General features: G+C 42.2%; 1 protein-coding gene across 11 annotated transcripts in view; it reads right to left on the bottom strand.

Moving 5' to 3' along the window:
- KALRN (kalirin RhoGEF kinase) overlaps positions 1–27,037 on the bottom strand; it is a gene marked incomplete at both ends in the record, with an annotated part of 649,897 nt that overhangs the window by 319,145 nt on the left and 303,715 nt on the right. For all 11 annotated transcript variants that reach the window (XM_084231955.1, XM_084231959.1, XM_084231961.1 and 8 more), the window contains one exon: positions 15,104–15,226. In XM_084231955.1, coding sequence (XP_084088081.1) covers positions 15,104–15,226 — 123 coding nt within the window. The remainder of the gene's footprint in view (positions 1–15,103; positions 15,227–27,037) is intronic.

Raw genomic sequence — 27,037 nt, 5'->3', positions numbered from 1 at the left:
TCCTTCAAGCTGGTGACAGAAAGCTTGTTGAGGGCGCACAGCAGAAGTGGTAATGGTTTTCCAGGAAGAACCACCTACCTATTCTCAGAGAAGCTGAGTTTGGGAGTCAGAGAGCCCAGCTCCATTCCTCACTGTGGGATGAGTCCCGGGCAGTCACTGTGTGAATGAGTGGTAGGGAGGACTGTGAAGGGAGGCAGGGGAGATGGAGGAATGACATCTACACTATGAGGCCATTTGTACACCCTTCTCCAGTAAGGTCAGATTTGGAGATTTGCTCTAGGACAGAAAAGATAACATATCCACTAAGGACTATTCCAGATGGACTGTTGACTAAGCCCCTGGGGTGTCCGAGAATGATGGAACCTTCACTTTCAAAGAAGGAACATGTTCTTCTTGTGTCCTTTCCTTAGAAGACTGAGTGAAGTGCCTCATCCAATGGAGTAAATCTTCAGAAGGGATGCAGAGGAAGATCAGTATCTTCACATAAAGTCATTAAGGGAAAGGGTAGAATAGGAATAGCTGGAGACAGGAAAAGATGATGAGGTTCAGGCTCATGCCGCATCATTCAGCCGTTATCTGGAGCTCTGAAATGCTTGTAACTTTCACTCCCAGAGTTATCTCCCACAACCACCACAGAATGTACCCATGATCTTCACTGTCACAAAAACCTCAGTATGATCCATGAGTACAAGCCCAACCGCAACACTACACAGGGAGAACTGAGCAGTGGGGTTATGTGACTAGGACACAAGCTGGTGAGGAGCTGGGGCCTGGCTAGACAGGAACTTCAGAATCCCAAGAAGGCAGATGTAAGAGCCATGACAGACTCCCAGTACACGGGAAGGGCTGGGTATAAGCTGGGGCAATACTGCTTACTTTTCAGCAGATCATTGAAAGCAGGGGTTCCCCGTTCACTCTGGTTAGAAGGGCATGCAAAGTAAGTGGCCAGAGGGCCACTTACAAAGCATCATGCTGTTTCTATCTCCATTTACAAAATTTACTTTTGACCCCAAAGTCTCACTGATCTAAACTTACATAAACATCAGACCAAGGCTCATTAAATCATGAGCATTAGCTTTAGAATGTGGAAAGTTTCCCCAGCTAATCCTGCCATGCATGGGAACCTGGCCCTCAAACAGTTTAAGAAGCCAGGGGTGGGGGGCATGAAGAGTTTAGTTAAACTCAGAGACTGGTCAGCGTATTCTCTGGGAAACACCCAGAATGGGGCAATATCATCAATCTTTTCTATCTCTTTAGTTCCTCTTTCTGACTGTGTTCCAGACATGATCTCACCCACTGTCACAATATCCCCTGAATAATGATAATTTATATTTGTTCTATGCTCTAGCCTTAAAGTGCTTTTAAGTACATTGTCTCATTTAATGCCTACTTCAACTATGATGGGATCAATATTCTCATCTTATAGATGTAGAAATAGGCTTAGTGAGGTTAGGTGACCTGTATATACAGCTGGAATAGTTTCCACCCAGATATTCCAGTCGCTGTATCCTTCTCACTTTATCTTGTTAGCTCCAACAAGGAAAAACGCAGGCAGAATCCTATAACTCCCACTTTGTTGATGGGGAGATTATGGCAGGTAATTGTTCAAGTGGCCTTCATATGAAACATAGGGTAAGGAAAGGAAGAATCTAGAAAATAACCCTGTGTCAAAGTCTTCTGGTGCCAAGCCTTCTGATCTCCTGAAGCCATGATGGAATGTGACTTCTTAGAGTAAACTTCAAAACTTGAACCTCTCTAACTTTATAAACTGATAAGACTTACCAGAATGGAAGCTATCGTTGGCAAGTCAGACCCAAGGCTAACATTCAAATAATCCTCTTTCTTCTTTAGCTTTCCCTTTTTTAAGCAAATGAGACTGACCTTGTGAATTTCCAAGACACTGGAGTCCATGATTTCAGGCAGATTCCAAGCCTGAAGATAGAGCAAACTACATCTATCTAGAGCAAAAACATCTATCACATAGAATGGGAGTTTCCTTTTTAGCTTTCTCACTAACCCCGTCTCTCAATATTCTTTTGAAATTCTAGGCATGTGAGAGACCAAAGTCCACCAGAACTATTTCAGTTCACAGTTGGCATCATTGAGGCTCAGCTGTATTGTACAAAATAGCCCACAGTGTGAAACACCATGGAGAAAAGTAATTACAGCTGAGGTTGCCAATATTTAGTGTTGTCAGCTTCTAGAATATCCTAGGATAACTGCACTCATCTCTGGTGAAACCCAAATGGTAGGGGTTGGCTAGGTGTTTTTTTTTTTTTTAAAGATTTATTTATTTATACATACAAGTTCTGGGGTACATGCCAGAGGTGTGAAGGGGTGAGAGGATCCACCAGAGACAGAGTGGGGAGCAGAACAGGCAGATTGACTGAAATACACTGCTGAGGGGAGCAGTGGGCGAGCCAGGAGAGGGCTGCTGCGCCATGTGGGTATCTCCCTGGCCAGGGATCGAACTTGTGCTGCAGTGGCTGTGGACAGCTTCATAGGTTGTGTCTTAACCTCTTGCACCAACAGGGAGGCCTGGCTGGGTATTTGACTTGCATATCCCAAGATGAACAAAGGGACTGATCCTGATGATGCTTAGATGTCTGCTGGTATTGCAGGAGGCCAGAAAACCTCAGCTTCCCCTGTCCCAAACCTGGCTTCCTTTCCAAATGGAATAATTCAGATGTAATGCTTTGTTTCTGTCAGAACTTGGCAATGGACTTTTCTCCTGCTGAAAATTTATTTCAGACAAAACTGTTTTATGAATATGCCTACAGTTGCTCAATGGCAAGAAAAAAGACACATTATCTGCTTGGTGGGTTGTTCTTATTGGTGGATGATATGTGTTTATTTTTCGGTTTGCATAACATGCAGCCTAAAGGGCTCACTGGGGCTCTTTGGCACTGGTTCCTGGTCCAGTTGCTTCACTCACCGCAATTTCTCAAAAGCCTTTGCCCTTCAGCCAAGACATTCCTACTTGTCCCATCACCTTGAATGCCACAGCCAGGGGGTATTCACTGGGCTCTCAGGGGTCCCGGAAAATACCACCCACCTGACACCACACTTGGACCAGAGCCAAGTACCATATCCCAGACCCTAAATAGAGCCCTTAATTCAGCAGAGGGTCTCCAGGGGAAGATGCATCAGACAAGAAGGAAAAAGAAATGGAGTAAGAGATGAACAAAGAAAGGAAGGAAGGAAGGAAGGAAGGAGGGAAGGAAGTAAGGGAGGGAGGGAGGGAAGGAAGGAAGGAAGGAAGGAAGGAAGGAAGGAAGGAAGGAAGGAAGGAAGGAAGGAAGGAGAAAGCAGAGGAAAGAGGCCACAAAGAGCACTGTCTTGAAGGACTTCCCACCACCACCACCGCCATTACTGTACCCCACTCCAGTCACGTTTAGGAACTCAGAAGGTCTTCACAGCTCTCTCATACACAGGTATCCACAGTGAGAAACTAAAAAAGTTTGGGAGGGCATCTGAAAATTGTCATTCTCTGAAGCCATCTCTTGGGAGACGATTCTAAATGCTTGACTTATACCTAGAACTGTTTTCAATGTTTATTTTGCTTCTCCCTATATACTTGTAACTGTATCTGGTTTTAACAGCCTATATTATAGGTTATTGGAACCCGGGAAAGAGTACGAAGTCTTAATATCAAATATATCACCAGCAAAACCCAAACACTACCACCATGAATATATCATTAAGTGAGAAGAGCTGGTGACATTATCTATCTATCTATGTGTGTGTATTATATGACAAATATCTGTAAGAATACACACCAAAGATTAGTAACTGTTAGACAACAGGGTACGTGGATTATTTTTGTTCCATTTTGCTTGTCTGCACTTCAATAATGAAAATGTGTGGTTTTATAATTAAAAATAAAATAAGTAAAACAGAAACTTCTATTTGGAAAATAAAAATCAAAAGGAGAGTCAAATAAGCTCATTATCCACCTCTCCCCACTTTCCCCCTTATTTTGAATGTATGTGCTAGAAGTATGGGTCAGCCTGCTTGGGCTCAAATCTTGCCTCCTCCATTTGAATCATCCTCTCCAGACCTAATTCTTCATCTGGAAAATGAGAATAATTTTCATCATCTGGAAAATGAGAATAATATTAGCACCCAGTCCACAGAGTTGTTTTAATAATTTAAATGAGACATTCCTTGTAAAGGCATATATTATTGTTGGCAGATACTATTGTTGGCAGATATTATTGTTTATCTTATATGTTTGTCTCTGTAGTACAGGTTTAAGACCTACAAACTCTTAAAAAACATTTTTACTTAGGAAAAATAATTTCTTGGTGGAATTTGCCTGCATCCCTCCTACATGCAAATATACCTTGTGCTCCCTCTTACATTCAACATAAGACAATGGTGTGTGTGTTGTAAGCACGCTCTTGAGGCCCACCCTGTCAACAATGTGCCATTGACATGAAAGAAAGAGCAAAGAGAAAGAAAGTCAATTTGGTTTCTCTTAAGTTGGGCATTGAAAATAATCATCGGAAGACATGTTAACAAATGGTTCGCTTTCAGAATCAAAGCTGGGCAGGCAAGAGAGCTTTCCTCTGCAATAGCCTTGCTTCTTTTCTAAATATTGTCTAAGAGACAGTGACTTTATTCTTCTCATCTACATCTATTTTCTCTGTGCAAGGTGAAGGTGTAGCACTGTAAACTCTATTAGGTTATACAGTTGGCACTCCTTGGAGGAAAACCCCTGAATCAGAGAATCCTGAGTGCTCTCAGTTGGTGTGCAAACTCCCCTACCTTCTTCCCTTTACTTGAATGCCTTGGCAGGCTCAGCTGCAGCCTAGTTACAAAATACTCAAATGGAATCATAACCTGGCAGGGAGTGAGGTTTAGATGTATTCTATCGCCATCACTGCTGCCACAGAGAGTACTATTTGAGCACCTCCTATGAACCAAATCAGGGACCTACCGTATTGTATCTTATTTCTAACCCTCACATCACTCTTTAGGGTGGGTGTCACTCTCCATTTTAGAGAGAAGGAAACTGAGGCTCAGGGAAATTAAGTGATTGCTACAAGGTTCAAGGCCAATGAAAAGAAGAGACTGTAAATTCTATGTTTTTCTCACTATGACATATGTCCTAATAGATAAGAAATCAGACTGAGAAATGTCTTAATTGGGTTTGTGGAGCTATCAAGGGAGAAAACTTTGGAAACTAGGAAGTTTAGTGACTAATAGCCTGACCTGAAAAAGGTCAGGATGAAATAATCTCCTGGTATAGGTGTAGTCCACTATTTTATACTAGAAAATAGAAACGAAGACTCAGGTCAGATACTGGTCAAGTTAATTGTTCAATAAGCCACATTCTAGGAGAGAACACAGCCAGTTATCAACAACTATTGGTACATGTGCTTCAGATAAATCAGAGGATAGGCAGCAAAAGGTGAGAGGGAGCTATAGGGTTCCAGATGCCTAGATCACACAGATTTTATTTTTGTCAATTAAAGGCAGCCCTGGTGTTCAAAGGAAATCTTAGACAGAGGAAGGAAAAAGTGTTGCTCAGCGATTTTGTAGCGACAGTGCTAACATACGGTAGTCTGAGGGATTACCAAGACCCACATTTAAGAAAAGGACTAGGAACTGGTTTTGGGTAATGCTGAGAACCCTGCCAGACCTGATCCCAGAATACCCAAAGTTATAGTAAATCAAGAGACAGTTGAGAAGCTAGGATCTGGAGCCTGAATCCCAGTTCTACCATATATTAGTTCTTTCAACTTGAGCTACTCATTTAACCTCTTTGCTCTAGACTCCTTATCTGTAAATGGCAATTAGAAATACCTAACTCATGAATGTTATAAGGATTAAGTGAGTTAACACAAGATAATTAGAAAGTGTCTGGCCCATAAAAAGTACTAAATGTTAATGGTTTTCATCATTATTGCTGTTGTTAATAGGGTCTCCTCAACAGGGAGGAGAAAAAATGTACACCAATAAACATTATCTATTGAATCAAAAGAAGCATGACTAGATGAGTTGTCTTGGACTAAAAATCGACATACTGAGCATAAAATCAGTACAACATACTTCTTTTGTCTAATTTATTGTTTGTTTTGTTGTTGCCTTTAAGATCCCTTTGAATCAGCCCACCTCTAACAAGGGAGAAAAAGAACCTCCCCACATGTCAGTTAGCAAAGAGGGTTAAAGCCACCTTTAGTAGGCAGGTACCATGTGATGGTAAATCGCCCAGCTGAAAAAAAAAAATCACAGAAACTTAGGAAATGAACAGCTTACCAATTCCTCTTGTCAAAATTGGTTTCCTATGGCTTCACTTGAAAGAAATTTTTGCGTTTTTTTTAATTTTAAAAAATACAGAAGAGCCCAAAGAACTCAAAGTTTGATTCAAATGATGCTTCTTCCCAAGTGCCAGATCCCGGGCTGGGGCTGTCCAGGTTGAGTGCAGCTCAGTGCAGTCTCACTAATTCTATCAGGATGGCTCTCAGACCCCAGGTTTTTGTTTCTGGAGTTTGTTTCTTATGAATATTCATCTAACGCACCCTACTTACATTTATCATTCTTAGTGTTAGAAGGAACTTCAGAAATTATCTGGTCTGCTATGCATCCAACAAAAAGGAATCTCCTCTACACCATTCATTCTTTTATTTGCCAGTGTCAACTGCATGTTGGGCTCACTAGGAGACAAAATTCCTGCTGTAAGGAAGATCACTGTCCTGATAGGGAGTGAGATTAGCATGAAATTAACTATGACCCTCTGTGATAGCCACCATGATGGGGATATGAGCAGAAAAAGCGGATGCATAGGAAAGAGATATCCAGTCCAAACCATGGAGGTCATCGAAATCTTCCTGAAAGAGGTGATACTTAAGTGAACAGAAGATGGTCAGAGGTAGTCAGCATTAAAGCGGGAGTGGGATTAAGAAGAAGACAGCATCAAGACTTGAGAATACGACATGCAAATATCAGGAATGCTTAAGTACAGGGTGGAGTAGAGAGAGGTAAGAGGAGTAAAAGGTGAAGCCAGAGAAGGCAGTAGCCAGGTCACAAAAAAGTTTGAACTCTTTCCCAGTAGGAAGCCAACTCTGGGCACTCTAATCAATGGAACAATATAATGAGATATATGTTTTATGAAAATCGCTCTTGTTGCAGTGTGAGGTGGACTTGAGGAGGCGATGGCTGGAATTAGGAAAAAAGGGATGATACTACAATAATCGAAGCAAGAGATAATGAGTTTGATCTAAGATACTGGCAATGGTGATGGAAGGATAGTGACAAATAAAAGAGGTAGAATCAGCAGGACTCTGTGGTGAACTCACGAAGAATGAGAGCAAAGGTGGAGTCAAGAATGACTCCCAAGTTCCTGTGTCAAGCAACTGGGTGGTTGGTGCTGCTCAGGGCATGGGGAACAAAGGATTAAGAGCATGCCCAGAATAGGTGGAAGAAGATAAAGTAAATTTTGGACATATTAGATTTGAGAATCTGCTGAGAAATCTGGGTGGTGTGCAGAAAGGCAATTATTAACGGGAAGCTCAGGGGTGAGGTTAGAGATGAGACGTGGATTTAGGAGTCATCAGAGAAGGGGTAGCGGTGCAGACAATAAAAGAGTAAAATCATGCAGAATGTTCAGAGAGAAGGTTTGGGGAACAAATCCTGGGGAAATGGAGGAGAGCTAAGAAGCTCCAGCTAGAAAGACATAAGGAAATTAAGAGAGCAGAGTGTCACGGAAGGCATGGCAGAAGAGAATTTAGATAACAAGAAGTAACAAATAGGGTCAAATGCTTCCGAAAGACCAATTAATATCTGAAAGGTGTCCTCTGAATTTACAACAAAAATGTTTCGTTTCAGACTTTGGTAAGATTAACCTCAGTTGACTAGAGGGAACAGATGATGGGGTTTAGACTTTACTCTTATAAATTAAAATATAATTTCTAAACTAGAGAAATAAGAATTTCTCTATATACTGGCTATTTACATCACATTTCAGAATATTGTGTCTAATTCTAGAAAACGTATTTTCAGAAGGATATTGACAAACTGATTTGTTGGAAGGCTACCAGGATTGTGAAGTTGAAGCAACTGGATATGTTTAGTTTTTAGTAAATAATGTTTCATGGAAGGCAGGGGGTGGGCTTGATATTTGAAGGCTTCCTGTTAGAGTAGAAATAATGGTGATAAGTATAGCAAAGCCAATTTTAGCTAATTCACATTTAAGTTCAGACCCATAGTGCCTTTTAATAAACAGGGTAAACTCTGTTTCTCCTCTTTCAAAGCTAAGTTCTTGAGAGAGAAGTCTATATTTGTTATCTTTTTCCTCACCTCCTACATGCCCTCTGACCCCTGCCACTGGGCTTCTGATAGAGCAGACGATGTTTCTCTCCAATAACAACCATGGCTTCCCCCACCCCCCCACCAATCTGTATTATTTCACCATTTGTTTTACTATTCTGTTTCAGAGAGCTCATATAGAGATCTAGCCTCCTCTCATATCAGATCAAGTCCTTTAAACAAAAAGTCCTCTTCTATAGACACCAAAACCTCAGGAATACGATCATATTTATATTCTTGTGTTAAAAGTTTAGAGCACTACTTGCTACACATGGCTTTTGCAGATCTACAATTAAAGGGGGCTATACATATTGTTTGCAATCTGTACTCCTGCTCTTTTCTTTAACTAGAGTGACCCAAGAGAACTTCCTTCACCAGGTGCTTCTTCATACAGGTGCAATGTCACCTGTATGACATTGCACAAATCTGGTTTTGGCTTTGCTGAAACTTTCTTCTTTTGCTTCAAAATTCACTTGAATCTTTCTAGATAAACCAACAAGGTTTTCTGCCAAAGCCCATCCTTCCCAATCTTGACAAGATATACTCTACCTTTTTCCAGAAGTCTATCATCCTGACTCTAGGACATAGGCCAGGAAACTTTTAAAAACACCATCTACATAGGCAGCCATTTGCTTCTCCAAGCCTCCCTTCTCTTCCATAGTCACTGTCCTCACATAGACCAAGAGATAAAAACACCACCTGTGCTTTCAAGTCTTTCAGTGTGCTATCCAGAACTTTAAAATCATTAGGAATGTAGTCTCAATTTCTTCTGAATGTGCCATTTGTTCCACACAGGAAGCAGCAAATGTGGGGGACAAATCATGGTCTTGATAAAAGCTTCTTGGCAGATTCTCCATGATGTCTTGGATATTAGCTCCTACTCTCATTTTTCCACATCAAGTGTATAAAAAGTGACCGTCAGAATTCTTGGTTAGGAGTTATCCATAACATAAAACATTTTTCTTCTTGAGAGTAGCCACAAGCCCACTCCCATCAGCTCACACTAGCAACTTCTCCTTAGTGCTTAAAGAATGGAAGGCCTGAATTCACCGCAGTGGGGAGACTGGCATACTAGATCCAAAGGGTAAGCTTGTCCTTCATTTCTCTGATGTCACATTCTTCTGCTTGCCCACTTCATGACACTAATTTCTCTGCATTCTCCTGCCTTTCTCACCATTTTTCCATCCTGCCTAAGTACTTTTCATCTTCTCTAAAAAGCTGGAGTGTGAAAAAGCATCTATTTTAGTTCTCCCACCTTTTCCCTCTGCTTGCAATTGCAGCTGCTATAATTGGTCACCATTTTGGGCAAGAAAAGAAAGATGAAACTTACTCCAAAGGTCACTCTACCATCCCCTTGGTAGGCATATATATTAGATCACCAACTGAACTAATGGTTTATCTTGTTACTTGAGAACCCTAAAAGAGCAAAGATTATGTCTTCTATCTCACTACAGAACTTCTTAAAGCATTAGAATATGTTTGCTGCATATTTTTCATTAGCTGGTGAGTTTCTCAAGACAGAATCTGGACATTTCTTTAAATTTTCCATCATACCCACACAGAGACTTGATGAGACATGGAAACTAATGAGTCCTATAGTCCAACTTTGAGGGAACAGGTTTTCCACTGTATGAAATCTGTGTGGGTGATTTACTCTATTTGCTTGTAAAACTCTGGTAGGTTAGTAGATTAGGGTTAAGGTCATTGTTAAGTCCGTAAGAATGTTTCCCCCCATCTTCACCTTTAAAAAAAAATTATTTATTTATACAAGAACTGGGGTACATGCCAGAGGTGAGGGAAGGTGAGAGGATTCACCAGAAACAGAGTGGGGAACAGAACAGGCAGACTGACTAAATACATTGCTGAGGGGAGCAGCGGGCTAGACAGGAGAGGTCTGCATGCCATGTGGGTTTCTCCCTAGTAGGCTGGGAATCAAATCCACACTGCAGAGGCTGCAGACAGCTTCACAGTGTGGTGCTCAACCGCCTGCGCTACCAGGGAGGCCCCATCTTTTTTAACCCCAAATCTCAGAATGATTTTTAAAAGTGTGTTCTATTTAAGTTTGAGGGAAAAAACAAACAAACAAAACAGGGGTCAGATAGGGAGACAAATAACCAGAGATTACCCAGTGAAGTTCTTATTTGTACCTATGTTTCTGTATTTCTTTTAAATCTTTCTTTAAATAGTCTATTCTTTGAAAAATGTTACATTAATGCTACTTAATGTGCTTCGCTACTGAACTAAGATTTGGTGCTTTGAGACTTTTGATAATATATATTTGAATGTAAATGCTTGCTAATATTTGACTGAACTATCAATAGTTTACAGAAAGTCTGGCATTTCAGATAAGGAGGTCATAAAGCAGACCACTAACAGAGCAGGCACAGGTGCTTTCCAGTGCACCTGAGCAATCCCCTACTGTGTAATAGCATATATCTCAGGACAAAATTGTCTACACATTCATTCTTCCTCCTGGGCTGATATAGATACATGTATCCCCTGACAGCAACATTATTATGGAAGCATCTTATACTTGTTTATATTCTCAATGACACCTAATGTGTCACAAAAAAATATATAAAGATAAAAAATGTGTCTGATTTACTCTACAGCCTGAGTTATTTGATTTGACTATAGGCATCTTAAGTATCTACCCTATCTACCAGAAGGAGGAGAAATTCCTGCGAGTGTCCAGATCTTCTATTTAATCATAGACAATCTCAGTAGCTTGGACTAGAAAGACTTATAGAGATGTCCAACTGACTTGGACATCCCTGTCCCTGGACCCTCATAGCCAGGAGTCTTCCCAGCTAGGCTGTGGCGACTGACTCCATTCCTCATTCAGCTCAGCTTCTATGTAGGCTATTCTAAGAGTGCCATCTGCAGGATGAACTGAGGACTCAAATACTTAATTCATTTCTTTCAAATGATTGTGGATGAATTTGTTTAAAATGTTCTCAAGAGCTAACAAACACAAAATCTAAGTTAAATTTTAATGACAGTGAATTGTTACATTAATTCTTCACAGATATTTTTGTTATATTTATTTTAATACTAGCCTTGCTCCACAGAGTCACCACTGGTGAGAATCACAGATGCCCCCAACTGTCCCAAGAGTGGAGATGTATTTGTTCAGGGGATTTACACTGACCCTCAACCAATTTTTTCTGCTTGACGGCTTGCTGTTTCTTGCAGAAGGGCAAATTTCCAGGATCTGTAACAGATACAACAGCTCTCTTCCTGCTTTAAGATAATTTTAAAACCTGAATACAGAGAATCAGTGCACAGATTTCTCTTGCCAGGTCTGCCTTGGGTCCAAGAATCATAAACTCACAAAGTTGAAAGGAGTTCCTCTACAGAATCACGGCTATCTAGAGTACTGCTGGGAGGGATCACTCAGCCTCTTACTCCACACTGTGTGTAAAGTTCTTCCTGACCATATCTCATAGCCAGCAACCCAAACAACAAGGACAAGAGTTTCCATGCTTTGGCTTTCTGTCACTGACCTCTGACTAACTCAAGAATTGTCCAATTTCTGATTAAATTCACTCTCCTCCTCCCAGGCTCCCTCAGTTAATTGAGGACAGATGCTAGAAAGAAAGCGAACACCCTTTTCTGCTTAGAGCACCCCTTTTCTCAGTACTTGAGCATAATGTTCATGTTGCACAGAACAAAGTAGGTCTGCGGCAGAATGACCATCCACCTGCCTTTGCTGTGGTCAGAGATGATTTTCTTGTATGGATCACTAATTCCAAGATGCTGGGAAGTTCCACTGCCCATTTTCCCCAGAGTGGGGGTGAGGGAAGAAGTCAGGAATTAACTTCAGATGAGAACCATTGCTAGGGGCTTTTACAGGGCAATGCAGTCACCTTATGGACACTTCTTAGTCACACACTTGTGGGGCACACCTGCTGATCTCTCTTTGAGGGGAAACATTCTTCCTAAAAGCAAGGAACTTTTAGAAGGTAGAAACTCTCTCACAAAAATACAGTTTTATCAAAAAGCAAAGAGAAGTGGATTATATCAAGAGATTACTCAGTGGAGGGCCGGGGAAAAGTAATAGATGATTAACAGGATGGCCACAGCAGCACCCCACGCCCATACTCTTGCTTTTTGTCCTTCACTTTCCCTGAGCAAACTGGCACTTGGAAATAAATTTTACATAGTTCCTATACTTCAATAAGGAGGAACAGCACAGAATTTGGGTAAGAATATGACTCGAGTCAGAGAAACCTGGACTTGGGTCCCAGCAGTCACTGACAAGCCAGATGACTTGGCCACTGCAGAACTTTCTGAGCCTTAGGGTCTTGGTCTATAAAACAAGGTGGCATCCTTCTAAGTGAGGCAGAACTGAGCCACAGGACAGCCAAAATACAGGAGCACCAAAACTATGTGATAGGTCTATTCCAAAAGACTGTCCCAAGTAGCGCCATCGCCATGCTCAGCAGACAGTAATTCATGTGACCTTCTCCCATCCTTTGCCTTCTAACAAATTGGAGAGGCTCCCAAACTCCCTAGCCCCCCAGGGATTTTGGACTATGCTACATCTTATCTACTAAAGGCACATTGGTCTTGTGTCTCCATTAGGTTGGCATAGTTCACCTTACTCTGCAGAAGGTCCTGTGGCTATGAGGTTTGCTTTTTGCTGGGGTGGTGATAAAATAAATATACATAACATAAAACTTACATTTTAATCATTTTTAAGTTCAGTGACATTAAGTACATTCATATTGCTGTACAACAATCACCATGCATCTCCAGAGTTCTTTATCTTCCAAAACTGAAACTCTGTACCCATTAAACAAAAACTTTCCAATCCTCCCCACTCCCAACTCCCCACCAGCACAACCATTCTACTTTCTGTTGCTATTATTTGACTATTCTAGATGCTTCACACAAGTGGAATCATACAATATTTGTTCTTTTGTGACCTGCTTATTTCACATAGCACAATGTCTTCAAGGTTCATCCATATTACAGCAGGTTATTGATTTCCTTTCATTTAAAGACTGGATAATATTATTTATTCATATGTCAAAGATATCTGAGCTGCTTCTGCTGTGTATGTCTATTGTGAATAATGCTGTTATGAACATGAATATATAAATATATGTTCAAATTCCTGCTTTCGTTTCTTCAGGTATATACCCAGAAGCAGGGTTGCTGCATCACATACTAATTCTAAGTTTAATTTTCTGAGGATCTGCCATACTGTTTTTCACAATGGCTGTACCATTTTACATTCCCTCCAAAAATGCACAAAGATTTCACATGAGGCTTTCTTTCTTCCATAATCTGGGTCAGCTCTAGCTACCATCCCTAGTTCAGGTCACTGCTGACACAGTCTTCCTGGGTCTTGCCAGGCCTCCCACTTTTCAGAGTACACTTGCAGCTCCCCTAAAGATGTTGTATATCTACACTACTCTCCCGTCCCCCAGAGGATTCTCTGGGCTCAAATGCCCCTCTTCTTTTGCCTCCACAGCTCCTATTTGTCTGGGGCTGGCAGCCCTGCATAAGGATTGGGGATCTGCACAATGCCCAGTATAGCATCCATGTTGAAGACTGATCATGTGGCATAGAAGTCAGTTCTGGTAAAACTATGATGTTGTAAACCCTAGTTTTGTCATCCTCACTACTCCAGCAGCATCCCCCGCTTTGCCCCCATATTGATACCCTCCCCAGCTAACTGTTCCCTGTCTTATTCTTTTTTTTTTTAAAGATTTATTTATTTTTATTTATTTATACAAGCACTGGGTACAGTCAGAAGCGCAGGAGGGTGACTGAATTCACCAGAGCCAGAGCGGGGAGCAAAGCAGGCAGAAGGACCGAAGTACACTGCTGAGGGGAGCAGCGGGCAGCAGGAGAGGTCTGCGCGCCATGCGGGACCCTCCTCTGGTGGCCGGGGAGCAGCCGGGGATGGAACCAGCACTGTAGAGGCTGTGGGCAGCTTCGCAACCCAGCGCTCAACCGCTGTGCCACCAGGGAGGCCCCCCTGTCTTATTCTTAAGAATCTTATTTATCCATAAATTATTTCCAACTACTGATGACGACATTCAAAACAACTGTGAACAGTATTTCATCTTGAAGATGAATATTTTCAGGACCCAAATGGAGAACTCCTCAAAAGACAAATAAAAGGGAATTAGGTAAAATTTTGAGATGGAGGCTCAGAACAGAAACCTCCTTATATCACTCCATTGCTGACATAAATGGTTAAGGTGTCCTACATAATATCCTTGTGCAAATTGGAAAATGGCAGCCTTTGCAGTGATGTGTGCAGTTGAGCTAAAAAAAAATGAATATTGTTCAAAAGACAGACTAAAAATTGTGCCAGTGACAAAAAGGCACTCTCTTGGGGCACATCAGTTGTGTGAATGCATGGCTTGGTGACCATTTCTTTTTCCAGATCCTGGAAGGTACACGGCTTTCCTAGCAGAATAGGTGCTCATTTTTAACTCCAACTTACCTGCAGTAATAACTGTAAGTGGAATCTCTGGGGTATTGACGATTCTATTGATAATAATGCCATTTCTCTCCTCTGCCCTGTCTTGTGGATGATACATTTACAGACAATCCCTGCAAGAAGACTTTCTTTGAAGACAATAAACTGAGTATTTATTTACCACTCAGCTAATGATCTCAGAGCAGACAAAGGTTTCCCTGCATCAGACAGGAAGGCATCCCAGAAGCCCCAGGTTATCAACCCAACACATCTCATCAAATACTAAGGCCATGGCCCTGGTCTCCCTCACCCAACACCACATACATCCAACCATACATGGTATCTCACCTGAGCCACCTCTTCAAAGTCATCATGCCTCTTTTGCAGGGCCCGGGCTCGATGCAGGGACTTCCCAACCCCAGTGTGTTTGCTGAGAAAGGCCTCACCATGGTTTTCAATCCAGTCCAACACCTGGGCAGAGAAGAAAGAAACAATGACATCCCCTTTCCAACCAGAAAACAGCTGTCCAGGTAGAAATGTTCAACCTATGATAAGTAAAAGGGATTTCATTAATGTCACTGGCAATAATATTCCAGTAATTCCAATAATATTGAATTAAATAAATTCAACTCCGTTTTTATTTTTTTAAAAGATTTATTTATTTATTTATTTATTTATTTATGCACGCACTGGGTACAGTCAGAAGCGCAGGAGGGTGAGAGAATTCACCAGAGCCAGAGCGGGGAGCAGAGCAGGCAGAAGGACCGAAGTACACTGCTGAGGGGAGCAGCGGGCAGCAGGAGAGGTCTGCGTGCCATGTGGGACCCTCCTCTGGTGGCCGGGGAGCAGCCGGGGATCGAACTGGCGCTGCAGAGGCTGCAGGCAGCTTCGAAACCCAGCGTTCAACCGCTGCACCACCGGGGAGGCCCTCAACTCCGTTTTTAATTAAATTTTTTTCTTACATCGCTATAGTTCCCATAGTTCGCCCACCACCATATCACCCGTGAACTATCACCATATCCTTTGTGTTCTTTCCTCCCCTATTTTGACACGCCCCCCCTTTAGTGTATGCCTCAGATCTATGGTTAATGTGCTGATTTTGACCTTTTTCTTGACCTTTTGTTTGGTTTCTCTATATTCCACATACAAGCGAGACTATCCAGTATTTATCTTTTTCCGTCTGATTAATTTTGGCTAGCATATTCCCTTCCAGCTCCATCCATGTTGCCATAAATGGTATGAGTTTGTCTATTTTGATCACTGAGTAATATTCCATTGTGTAAATTTACCACAACTTTTTGATCCATTCATCTATTTTGGGGCATTTGGGCTGTTTTCATATCTCGGCCATTGTAAATAGTGCTGCAATAAACACAGGAGTGCAGTCAACCCCAGCTCTTTGATTTCCAGAACATCCGCTCATTACTTTTCCAGTTTTCTCAGTCTTAATTAGTCCATTATTTTAAGCAAGCCTCACAGTTTAACCCCCTCACTCCCTTCTACCCTAACCACACAGTCAGACACACTGGAAGGAAATTAGGTGGTATCAGGGCAGGGCAATTTTGGGTTCTCATCATTTTGCTCATCCCTTACTTCACCATAACAATGCTCACAGGAGAGGTGGCCGGTCATGGGAACCCTGCCCCATTGTGCTCCTGGGGCTCCCTTCCTATTCTTGGACATAAAACTCAGGTAGCCAGTCCCCAACTGGAGCTGACAATTCCAGTTAAAAACAGTTGCCCTCTCTGGCTTCTTTCTACCTCTTTCCTCCAGTCAGCACCAACCAACCAACCAAATAAATGATGGTATCTATATCCCATGGCCTTTAATATCTGTGAGTCTCTTGGGAAGCAGTGGAGACTCCATGTACTTCCAGGCTTAAGATCTTGTGATTTGGTCTCAAGATATTTTCTCATTGTGTACAGAGGTTGAACAGAGGTTGCTGGAGCAGTAATGGGATGAGCGATGGAATGAGAAGGTAAGAAAATGTTGTCCTGAGAGGTATTTGACAGGGGGAGTGTAAACTCCTTAGTAAAAACCTTGAAATGCTGGGAGGACTAAAGCATTTTATATCTGTTTTGTATTTGCCCATGTGGCCTTACAAAAATATGTGCCTATGGAGAAGGGAAGCAGTTCATCTTCTAATCTCTGAAGAGCCAGCGCTCAATAAATCAGGTAGATACAATTAAATCAGAACTGGAACATAGACACACCTGTTACAGATCCTGCCAAGGCTCCACTGAGTCTACTCCACTCCTGCTATACTAAACTTTAACTGAACTTTGATTAATGATGTACTAGCTTTCTTAGATTTTAAAGTTGACTTTTTAGAAAATGATTTAGATGATCTAGGCCTGTTTTAAAGGATACTTCAATTCATTCCTCTCTTTCCTCTACAGATTGCCCTGTGGCAGGCAGACGGATCCAGGACTGCAGACATGGGAGTTCTGGCTCTACAGAATCCAGGCTTTAGCTTCACTTTCTCTGACAGTTGAGATTATAAGGAGGTTTCACAAGTATTCTCTTAACAAAACCAATTCAGGTAATTGTCCATTCAAAAAAACAAAAAGACTTAAATATAGGACTATTTGAACATTAGATGTAGATATTTTAAATATGTTATATAACAAATTCTGGAAATATACTTTTAACATTCTAGAGACATTATCTGTAAAAAGGAGTTTCAGTAATAAGTGAACTAGATTTTTACCTTTTGAAAATATGAAAGGCAGCACTGAAAGGAACTCTAAACATGTTTCTCTAGAATTATTTATGGTGAAATTTCCACAAAAGAAATCAGGAGGGTGCATTTTCACTTGACTTGCCACAGTTTGCTCCTAGGGTTCTCTATTGTAAGGAGAAAGGTGAACATCAGCATATAAGGGCAAAGATAAATATCTCTAGGCACAAAGTTCCCTATATATTGTATATAAAGGACAGGGCAGTTTTGTGATTTTATGCTCATTTAAACTTTCATTAATTGCCTTTTGAATATGAATTAGAGCTTGTGAATACTTTTTATATACAAAAGAACTTTTGTTCTTGCAGTTTCAAAAATGCTTTGAAATTTAAGTCAGATTTTTCAGATTGTAATTTTTTTAAATTTGGTTTTGAGAATAAGTGTGACTTTCTAGCAATTTACAGAAACTGGCAATATTTTGCAATATTTTTGTGAATTTTATATTTTACACTATTTCATTTTTATAGTTTTAATATAACTGGTTATTCTAAAGCAGACTGGTTAAAAAGGAATATTGTTCATCCAGTAGTTCACAAATGGTTAGTTTTTATCTTCCCTGGGGGTGTTTCCCCAACTTTAAAACTTTTTTTATAAAGCAATGTTTCCTATTTAAATTATCTTGCTTTCTTTAAAAATGTCAATTCATTTTCCGTTAATAACACTCAGTTTACTTAATTAGCTCCACCTTAACCACTCAAAAACCTATTTATTTCATATTTGAGAGGCTTTTACTTAGTTTAAACATAACTTCGATTGCTCTGTGATGTTTTTTGCCACCATTTAGTCCAACTACTGCCATTAAAGCTGAAGCTATGGGGAAAACATGCAGTCTCAATGAGGATGCAGGGACTGCATGGAAATCAATTTAACATAAAGTGCACATGATTAAGGAAGTGAACAAAATTACTTTAGTATACAAAGAAACTGAAAAAGTGCCCAAGGACAGATAAACATAATCACATATGAGGTACTGTTTAAATTGCTGATTTCTATTTTGTTTCAAAGTGTTCACATAGAGTCAGTGTGACTTGATACTACATTTAGACCACAAGCTCTCTTGAGCCTGATTCTTGAGCCTGATATCCCCTGCAGGGTCATCCCCCACAAAAGGGCCAGGTAGACATTTCTCAACTGGCCCGGAGTAGACTCTTACCATCTTGGTATGGAAACTAGAGGTCAATCCAGGCCCTGGGAACCTCAAGAGGTTTGCTACCATTACTTAAAGAATGCAGATGATTTTGCTTAAAAGTAATGAAGGCCCTGAAGGTTAGGAGATGCTTCAGTTCTTGCCTAAGTCCTTTGCTTTTCCATAATCAAAGAAGAAATCAATAGGTCTTAAGCTTTTGCTTTTTTACCTAGTTGAAGAAACACTCTCCCTCTTATGAACTAGAAAGAGTATAGCTTGGGGTTCTCGTCCAGTTCTAGTTGATCAATAAATATATTCTCTGTCTACATAAGACAGAGTAAGAAGGAGCTCATCCTGTTCTTCTGGCTCATATGAAGTCTCCCTTCTCTGTTCTTGATGCAATAAGTACTAAAATAAAGGATGACTATTTTCTGCTTGGCTCCATTATTCTTTAGAATTTATAACCATGTGAATTCTCCATATGTATGTTATTAAATTGATTGCTTTTCCTTTGTTAACACATCTGATGCAGTCTTGATTACTCATCCAGCCCAAGAAGAACCCAGATGTGTAAGGATGATTTTTGTGCCTGACACCCCCAACCCTTGGGAGTACAGATTCCCACATCGACTGCACATCAGAGAAACATGCTGCTGAGCAGACACCAGCAGTGCCTGACAATTATATTACACATTGTAAACTAATGTGCAACACTAGAAGTCTGGATGTCCCTGAGTTTCTGGTAAGTCCCAGACTCTGAACATCACTAAGTAAAAATCAGTTGTATTTTCAGGCACACCCTTGGCCTTACCAAAATGTAAGCTCTATCAAAGTATTCCCATTAGTTTTCTCTGTTTATCAAGCTATCACCAGCCACTGCAGCATGAGTTTGATTCCTGGCCAGGGTGCAACCCACATGGCACAGCAGACCTCTCCTGTCTCATCCACTGCTCCCCTCAGCAATGTATTTCGGTAGATCTGCCTGTTCTGCTCCCCACTCTCTCTGGTGAATCCACTTACTCCAATACATATTTATTAGTTTTTTTTATGTTCTAGTGTCAGGCACTAGGACAGTCCAGGGTGCATTTAACAAGGTAAGCATGGTGCTGACTCTGGGAATTCAGTTCATGGGAGTAAAAAGCACTTGACACAATTCATCATTAACTGCAATGATGACATGTGCCAACTCTCCAGTGCATCCTCGTTGGACGTCAGGAAGGCCTGAAGAAACCATATCCAGCTAAGATTTGAGAGACAATAGGATTTAACCAAGTTAGAAATTAATGAGAACAGCCTGACTTGAGGAGGGGTTAAACAGGAAATAGGCCCCGAGCAGTCAGGAATCAGATGGAGCTGAACCCTGGTGTGCTGAGTTAGATCCCAGTGTTCATCCTAGGAGCCACAGAAGAGCTGCAAAGACGAGAAAGACACCATCAGCTCTGTATTTTAATATCATTGCTCTGATGGCTTTGTGGAGAACCAAGTAGAGGAAGGCAAGGATAGAGGTGGAAAAACTGGAGGCTACTGCAGAAATCCCGACAAAAGGTGATGGTGGCTCAGTCGAGGCCAACAGCAGTGTCCACAGAGAAAGAGGTTTGAGTAGTATATAAGGGAGAGACTAAGCAGAATGTGATGACTGAGTATGGAGGAGATGGAGAGGCAGGTGGCAAGGTGACTCCCAGGGGCATAGCTTGCATTACTGCCTGAAGGAAAACTTGGTCACTGGTGCAGAAGCAAATGAGCTATAAAAGAAGGCCTGGCAACGACAGATTCTTGAGCCTGATGTCCCCTGCAGGGTCATCCCCCCACAAAAGGGCCATGTAGACATTTCTCAACGGGCCCAGAGTAGTCTCTTATCACCTTGGTATGGGAACTAGAGGTCAATCCAGGCCCTGGGAACCTCAAGAGGTTTGGAGTTTTCTTTCAATTTCCATACTCATGCTCTGGTTTTAATAAATGGCAGTTGTACCTTTAAAGCTGAGTGGGAAGTAGCACCAATGATAGCTGTCAATCTGATTCTGACAAGCTATGCCTTTAGTTTCAAAGAGGCAATTTTATAAACTAAGGTTTAAAAATAAACTATAAATTGTTGATCTTGGCTGGATACTATTAATACAAAAATTAGGAACATCAGATCCATTTAGAAAAACATAACTTTAGCTAAAATGTAATTAACCCATGAAATCTTTTTTTTTTTAAAAGATTTTTTTTATTTATGCATACAAGAGCTGGGGTACAGGTCATTGGTGTGGGGGATGACAGCATTCACCAGAGACAGAGTGGGGAGCAGACCAGGCAGATCTACTGAAATACACTGTTCTTCTTTTTTTTTTTTTTTTTTTTTAATAGAGGCATGTTTTCTTTCTTTCTTTCTTTCTTTGTTTGTTTGTCTATACATGCACTGGGTACAGTCAGAAGCGCGGGAGGGTGAGAGAATTCACCAGAGGCAGAGCGGGGAGCAGAGCAGGCAGAAGGACCGAAGTACACTGCTGAGGGGAGCAGCGGGCGGCAGGAGAGGTCTGCGCGCCATGCGGGACCCTCCTCCGGTGGCCGGGAAGCAGCCAGGGATCGAACCGGCGCCGCAGAGGCCGCGGGCAGCTTCGCAACCCAGCGCTCAACCGCTGCGCCACCGGGGAGGCCCTGAAATACACTGTTGGGGGGAGCAGTGGGTGAGACAGGAGAGGTCTGCTGTACCATGTGGGTCACCTCCCTGGTCGGGGATAGAAGTTGTGCTGCAGTGGCTGCTGATAGCTTCCTAGTGCTATATCTTAACCCCTTGTGCCACCAGGGAGGCCCCCAATCCATGAATTCTTACAGGGGCATTTCACTGAGATACAGTTTTTGAGGGGCCCCTTAACCTGAAATGCAAAGTCCTTGTTACTGGTCATTTCCTCTCTCTAACCCCTCACCAATGAGTTCCTGCCACACCCCTAAGCTGCTTTCACCTCCTGAGTGAGAGTTTTACCCTTGCTATTTTTAACTTCACTTGAACTGTCCACACATCCTTTTTCTTCCCTTACTACTTCCTGGGCTCTTTCCTACTCATCCTTTAAGCACCATCTCAAAGTCTCTAGTTTTATAGTCTTTCTCTTTAATAACCCACCCAAACTGGGGTTATGTTTCTCTTCTCGAATTCTGTTCAAACTAGAATAATTGCCAGCAAACCGATCTCTCTCACTAAACTTGACAACCTTGTGATCCTAGACACAGCATGGTATTCAGCACAGACTAATTCGCTTAAGACATAGTGAACTGAACTCAAACTCATTCCGACACTCAACTTGTCAGAGGGTCAGTGTCTCCAGTTCCAAAGTCTTAGCACTTCTCACAGTCCGCAAAGATTCCCTTTGTGTGTCTCCACTCTTCCCACTGGCCACCCTTGGCAGGTAGCTCCTGAAGGAGTATAGGGTTTTCACCATTTTTCTCCCTCTAGCCCCACCATGCTGCCAACATCACATATTGGGAGACTCAATGAATGTCTGTAGTGTGCCTTGTGGAGTGCCAATATGGCTGCAGCTCCTGCCTCCTTTCTTGGGAGAAGTTGTGCCATCCCATTAATAAAAAGGCCTGGTCTCTGCCCTGTCACTGGGAACACAACCCAGGTAGACCTGGACTCGAGGGCACTGCAGCAGGCAGGCAGTCTTATAAACAACTTGCGAAACTTCTCCTTTCTCAAGCCCCAACTTTTCAACCAGAAATTAGTCCTTTCCCAGAACAGCCTTTTCCAAGAGAGATACTCACATCCTGAACCGGATTTTGGAGCCAATCTAACAGCCATTATGTATAATTCTCTAATCACCCCCTTTCTTCCTCATCTAATTGTGTTTATTCCAAGCAGCATACAATCAAGACAGAGAGCTTTTCAGGGGGAGGAGACAGTCCTTTCTAGCTACTAAGGAGAAGGGAAAAGTCCTTTTGAAGAGAACTATTGATATTTTCTGAACAGTGGCCATGAATACAACTGAGTTAATGTGAGAAAAATCAAAGGCCTAGCTACATTCTGTTCTAGGACTCTAATTTTTTGGGGATGTTTCTAACATGATAGAATCTAGGATTTAGAGGATCCCCACAAACATTACCCAGTGCAGTGCAAGAGGTCCCTATGCTCAGAGAAAACCATCTTTAGAACAACTTTTAAGTTGGTATGTAAACTCTATTTATTTTTTTTTTTTTTTTTTTTTTTTTTTTTTTAAATCTTTTTTTTTTTTTTTTTTATAGAGGCATGTTTTATTTATTTTGTTTGTTTGTTTTGTTTATACATGCACTGGGTACAGTCAGAAGCGCGGGAGGGTGAGAGAATTCACCAGAGCCAGAGCGGGGAGCAGAGCAGGCAGAAGGACCGAAGTACACTGCTGAGGGGAGCAGCGGGCGGCAGGAGAGGTCTGCGCGCCATGTGGGACCCTCCTCCGATGGCCGGGGAGCAGCCGGGGATCAAACCGGCGCCGCAGAGGCCGCGGGCAGCTTCGCAACCCAGCGCTCAACCGCTGCGCCACCGGGGAGGCCCTGTAAACTCTATTTACATATAACAGTGTTTTTGGTTCCTAAAGCACCACTGAAACAACACCACCATTGTCATCCTAACAGAAACAGCATCCTGGAGTGAAGGGGAATCTGGGCTCTTGTCCCAGGTCTGCTGCTAATCAGCTGTGAACCAGCTGGGAGTGCTTTCTCCTCTCTAGACCTCACTGCATCAAATGAAGATGCTTAGATCAGATCAGCTCCCTAAATCTCCTTGCAACTCAAGTATTTCATGATTTTATTCTTTGAGGGTAAAATCCCTCCTTGGAAGTAGACTACTGTCTGTAAAAGGCTTGCCTTTTGTCAAGCACTAAGACAGGGCACGCTGCCCATCAACTCATCTACATCATCTCATTACAACCCCCAGGTCTGGATGAAGAAAATTAGCCTCGGAGAGATTAATTAACTCACCTGAGCTCACACAACTATCAAACCCTGGGTTAAGATTTAACCCAAGTGATGCTGGCAGGGACATTACCATCTAATTCCGAAACCCCATTCATGTTTTGCCAACTGTCTCAACAGTGACTTTTAGAGCAAAAAGGATGCAGCCTTTTGCTGCATGATGTATTTAGCACTTTAATCTGGAATTGTTCTTCAGGCTACCCTTGACTTACCTGCCTTTGACACTTTTAACAGTTACAGGTTTGTTACTTTATAAAATGTCCCTCAATTTGGGTTTGTCTGATGTTTTCTTATGATTAAGATCAGGAATATTACAGAAATGATTCTTATTCTTTCTACTGCATTCTCGCAGATGGGATAAAATTTCAATTTGTTCCATTAATGGTGATGTTAACTTTGATCACTTAATTATGGTGGCATCGTCCAGTCCTATTCACTGTATAAGTTATTCTTAATCCCTTTGTAATTAATTCATAAGCATTTGGGGGAGGTACCCTGAGACTGGATAGGTGGTAGATGCTGTGCCATAGAGGGCTTTTTCCCATAACTGATGAGCATGCCACCAGCTGGGCAGGCAGCCCTTGATGATGAAGCAATTTTGCCAAGGCTACACCCCTTCCTAGGCTGGCCTGCACCCAATGCTGGACTCCAGTGTATAAAAGTCCAGTACTCTCTCCTGAACTTGGGACAGTTCTGCATAGTCAATCAATCATAAGAACACACAGAGGTTGGCTGAAGATCCCTGTGAGATGACATTGCAGATCGATTTCACCCTCTGTCCAGTCCTTTTTCCCTTCCCTTCCTCCGGTGAATTCCAAGACCACCTCCTAATAAACTTCCTCTGTCTATCCCCCCTGTGTGGACACCTCCTCACCCTGTTAGGGTACGGATGCTCTAAGGTGGGCTGCCCTCCCCAGCATGGTTGCCCTCCTCGCTCTGCCCAGGCTGTGACTCTGTATACCATAGTCCCTGTCCCTGTGGGTGGCTTCTTCTTTAAACTGCTCAGTCTCTGTACATTTGCCAGGCCACCCTCTTTACATAGATGCTCTGCTCACCTCCCTTAGGCCCCCACGGCCTGCAACAGGCTGCCCCTGCACACCTCACTCCTCTTGGGACCACCCTTCTTTGAGGCTCCCGGTACAGGGCTGCCCTTCCACACAAAGTCATCCTTCATCACTTTTTCACCACTTGACTTTGTATCCTGAGTCCACTGTGGCCCTTTCACCTGCAGAGATGCCTATCTTGCTAAATCCCACTGCAGAGGAAAAGCCTGCCCTCTTCTGGAAACATCTCTTTATTAGTTCCCTGAACACTATCCTTACCAAGTGTTTCCCTGGCTCACTGATCTGCATTGCAGTCTTCTTATCTTAGCCCTTCTAATCTTTCCAGCCTCTGAATTTTGGAATACCTAAGGGCTCAGCTCTGGACCTCTTCTCTCTTCTTTTACTCTCTGATGATCTCATGCAGCTCCATGGCTTTAAATATCTTCTATGTGCTGGTAATTTCCATATTCGCACTTCTAGTCCTAAATTCTCTCCTGAGATTGAGACTCATATACCCATCTGCCTACTCTTCCTCTGCAATTTGGCATATAATGGACACCTCTAATTTAACATATCTAAAACAGCACTCTTGATTCCCTGGCCCCACTCTCCTCCTCTCCAGGTCTTTCCTTTCTCAGCAAACAAAAGATATAATTCATCCAATTGCTCACTGCAAGCCTGAGGATCTTTCTTGTTTACTCTTTCTTGTACACTATTCCCCACCACAACTACCCTTGTCTAAGCCATCACCCTTCCTGACTCACCCCACTAACTCTCTAAATGGTCTTCATCCATTTATTTTTGGCAAGTCCATCCACTGGTAGCCAGACCTATTTCTTTAAACATATATCAAAATCATGGCATTCCCCTTATTGAAATTCTACAGTTGTTTCCTGTCATACTTGGAAAACCCAGATTCTTTGAACATTTTTAAAAAGTCTGATTTGATCTGGACCACAGTCCATTTCTTCAAACTGCTTGCCCCTTTTCCTGCTCTCTACTCACCGAGCACTCTGGCCATTGTCCTGTTTTCATGGGTGCACCCCCTCCCCCTGCTTATTCTGTCCCAAGACTTTGTAGGTTCCATTTCCCATGTCTGGAACCTCTTCTTTAATGTATCAATGACTTGTTCATGGGTTCTTTGCTTACACATCACTGGTTACCACTCTGATTACATATTTGTCTGTGATGGAGTCTTATCACCAGCTCCTGAATGTAAACTCCATGTTGGCAGTGTCTTTGTCTGGTTCACTGCTGTATTCTCAAAGCACATTTGCTGAATAAATGAGCAAATGAACTCAACTAATCTGATTTTAGAAATTCCTGTGTGATGAAGGACAAAAATCATTAAGGAAATGGAAACATTTTGCAAACAGATGTGGAAGCAGAACGCCAACTCTGATGAATCTCTTTTGGCTCTCTGTCATGAATCATCTTATTCAAAATAGATTATTAAGTTTGTATCATAATTTGATCCATGTAAGATGATTTGTTGTTTCAAACAAACTGAAGAACTCCATCTTAGCTCCTGCCTCCCAGATTCCACATCCTTGCCCCCAGAAAGTAATTATTCTGAGGCCAATGAAGGAGAGTCTCCACACCATCAGGCAACTGCAACATCTTGTTCTGTTAAAGGCTCCAGTATACACAATGTGTAAGAGCACCCAGGACAGTCCATCAAATTATTATTTCTGTCTCCTTGCACAGCGCACTGAGAGTTCGTTCTGAAGGGAAATGCTCACACACTGCCAGTATGGCGGAGCTGCCCCAAAGGGTTGCAACTGGAAGGCATGCAAGTACCACTTGAAATACATAGTTACTAGTCCCCTCTTTGGAACAAGAATAATCAAAATAAATGGTTTGCTGTGGTAGGAAAGGCATCATTTTTCTGAGAAGGTTCAGATTAAACCTAGCAAGTATACAGACACTCTTTCTCCTCAGAATAGCAATACTTTTACCTTACAGATACAATGCTGATGGAAACTGGCTAGGAGACCACCAAACCCAAAGTTTTGGGGGCCTCCTTCCATGAGGCACTTCCACCACCCAGCCCACACCTGTCCCTTCCCAATAGAGAGAAGGCTGGAGTGACTGAAAATTGTCTTTGTTTTGACACCTCCCTGAGAAAATCTCCTCACCTTGATGCTTGATGCTTGTTTACGGTAATATCATACAGCAAGGGCCTCCCCGGTGGCGCAGCGGTTGAGTGCTGGGTTGCGAAGCTGCCCACAGCCTCTGCAGTGCTGGTTCGATCCCTGGCTGCTCCCCGGCCACCGGAAGAGGGTCCCACATGGCGCGCAGACCTCTCCTGCTGCCTGCTGCTCCCCTCAGCAGTGTGCTTGGGTCTTTCTGCCTGCTCTGCTCTCCGCTCTGGCACTGGTGAATTATCTCACCCTCCCGCGCTTCTGACTGTACCCAGAGCTTGTATAAATAAATAAATAAAAATAAAT

Source organism: Talpa europaea, assembly GCF_964194135.1.
Source record: "Talpa europaea genome assembly, chromosome: 4".
In the NCBI taxonomy this organism is placed as follows: Eukaryota; Metazoa; Chordata; class Mammalia; order Eulipotyphla; family Talpidae; genus Talpa; species Talpa europaea.
This window is presented reverse-complemented; position numbering and strand designations above follow the sequence as displayed.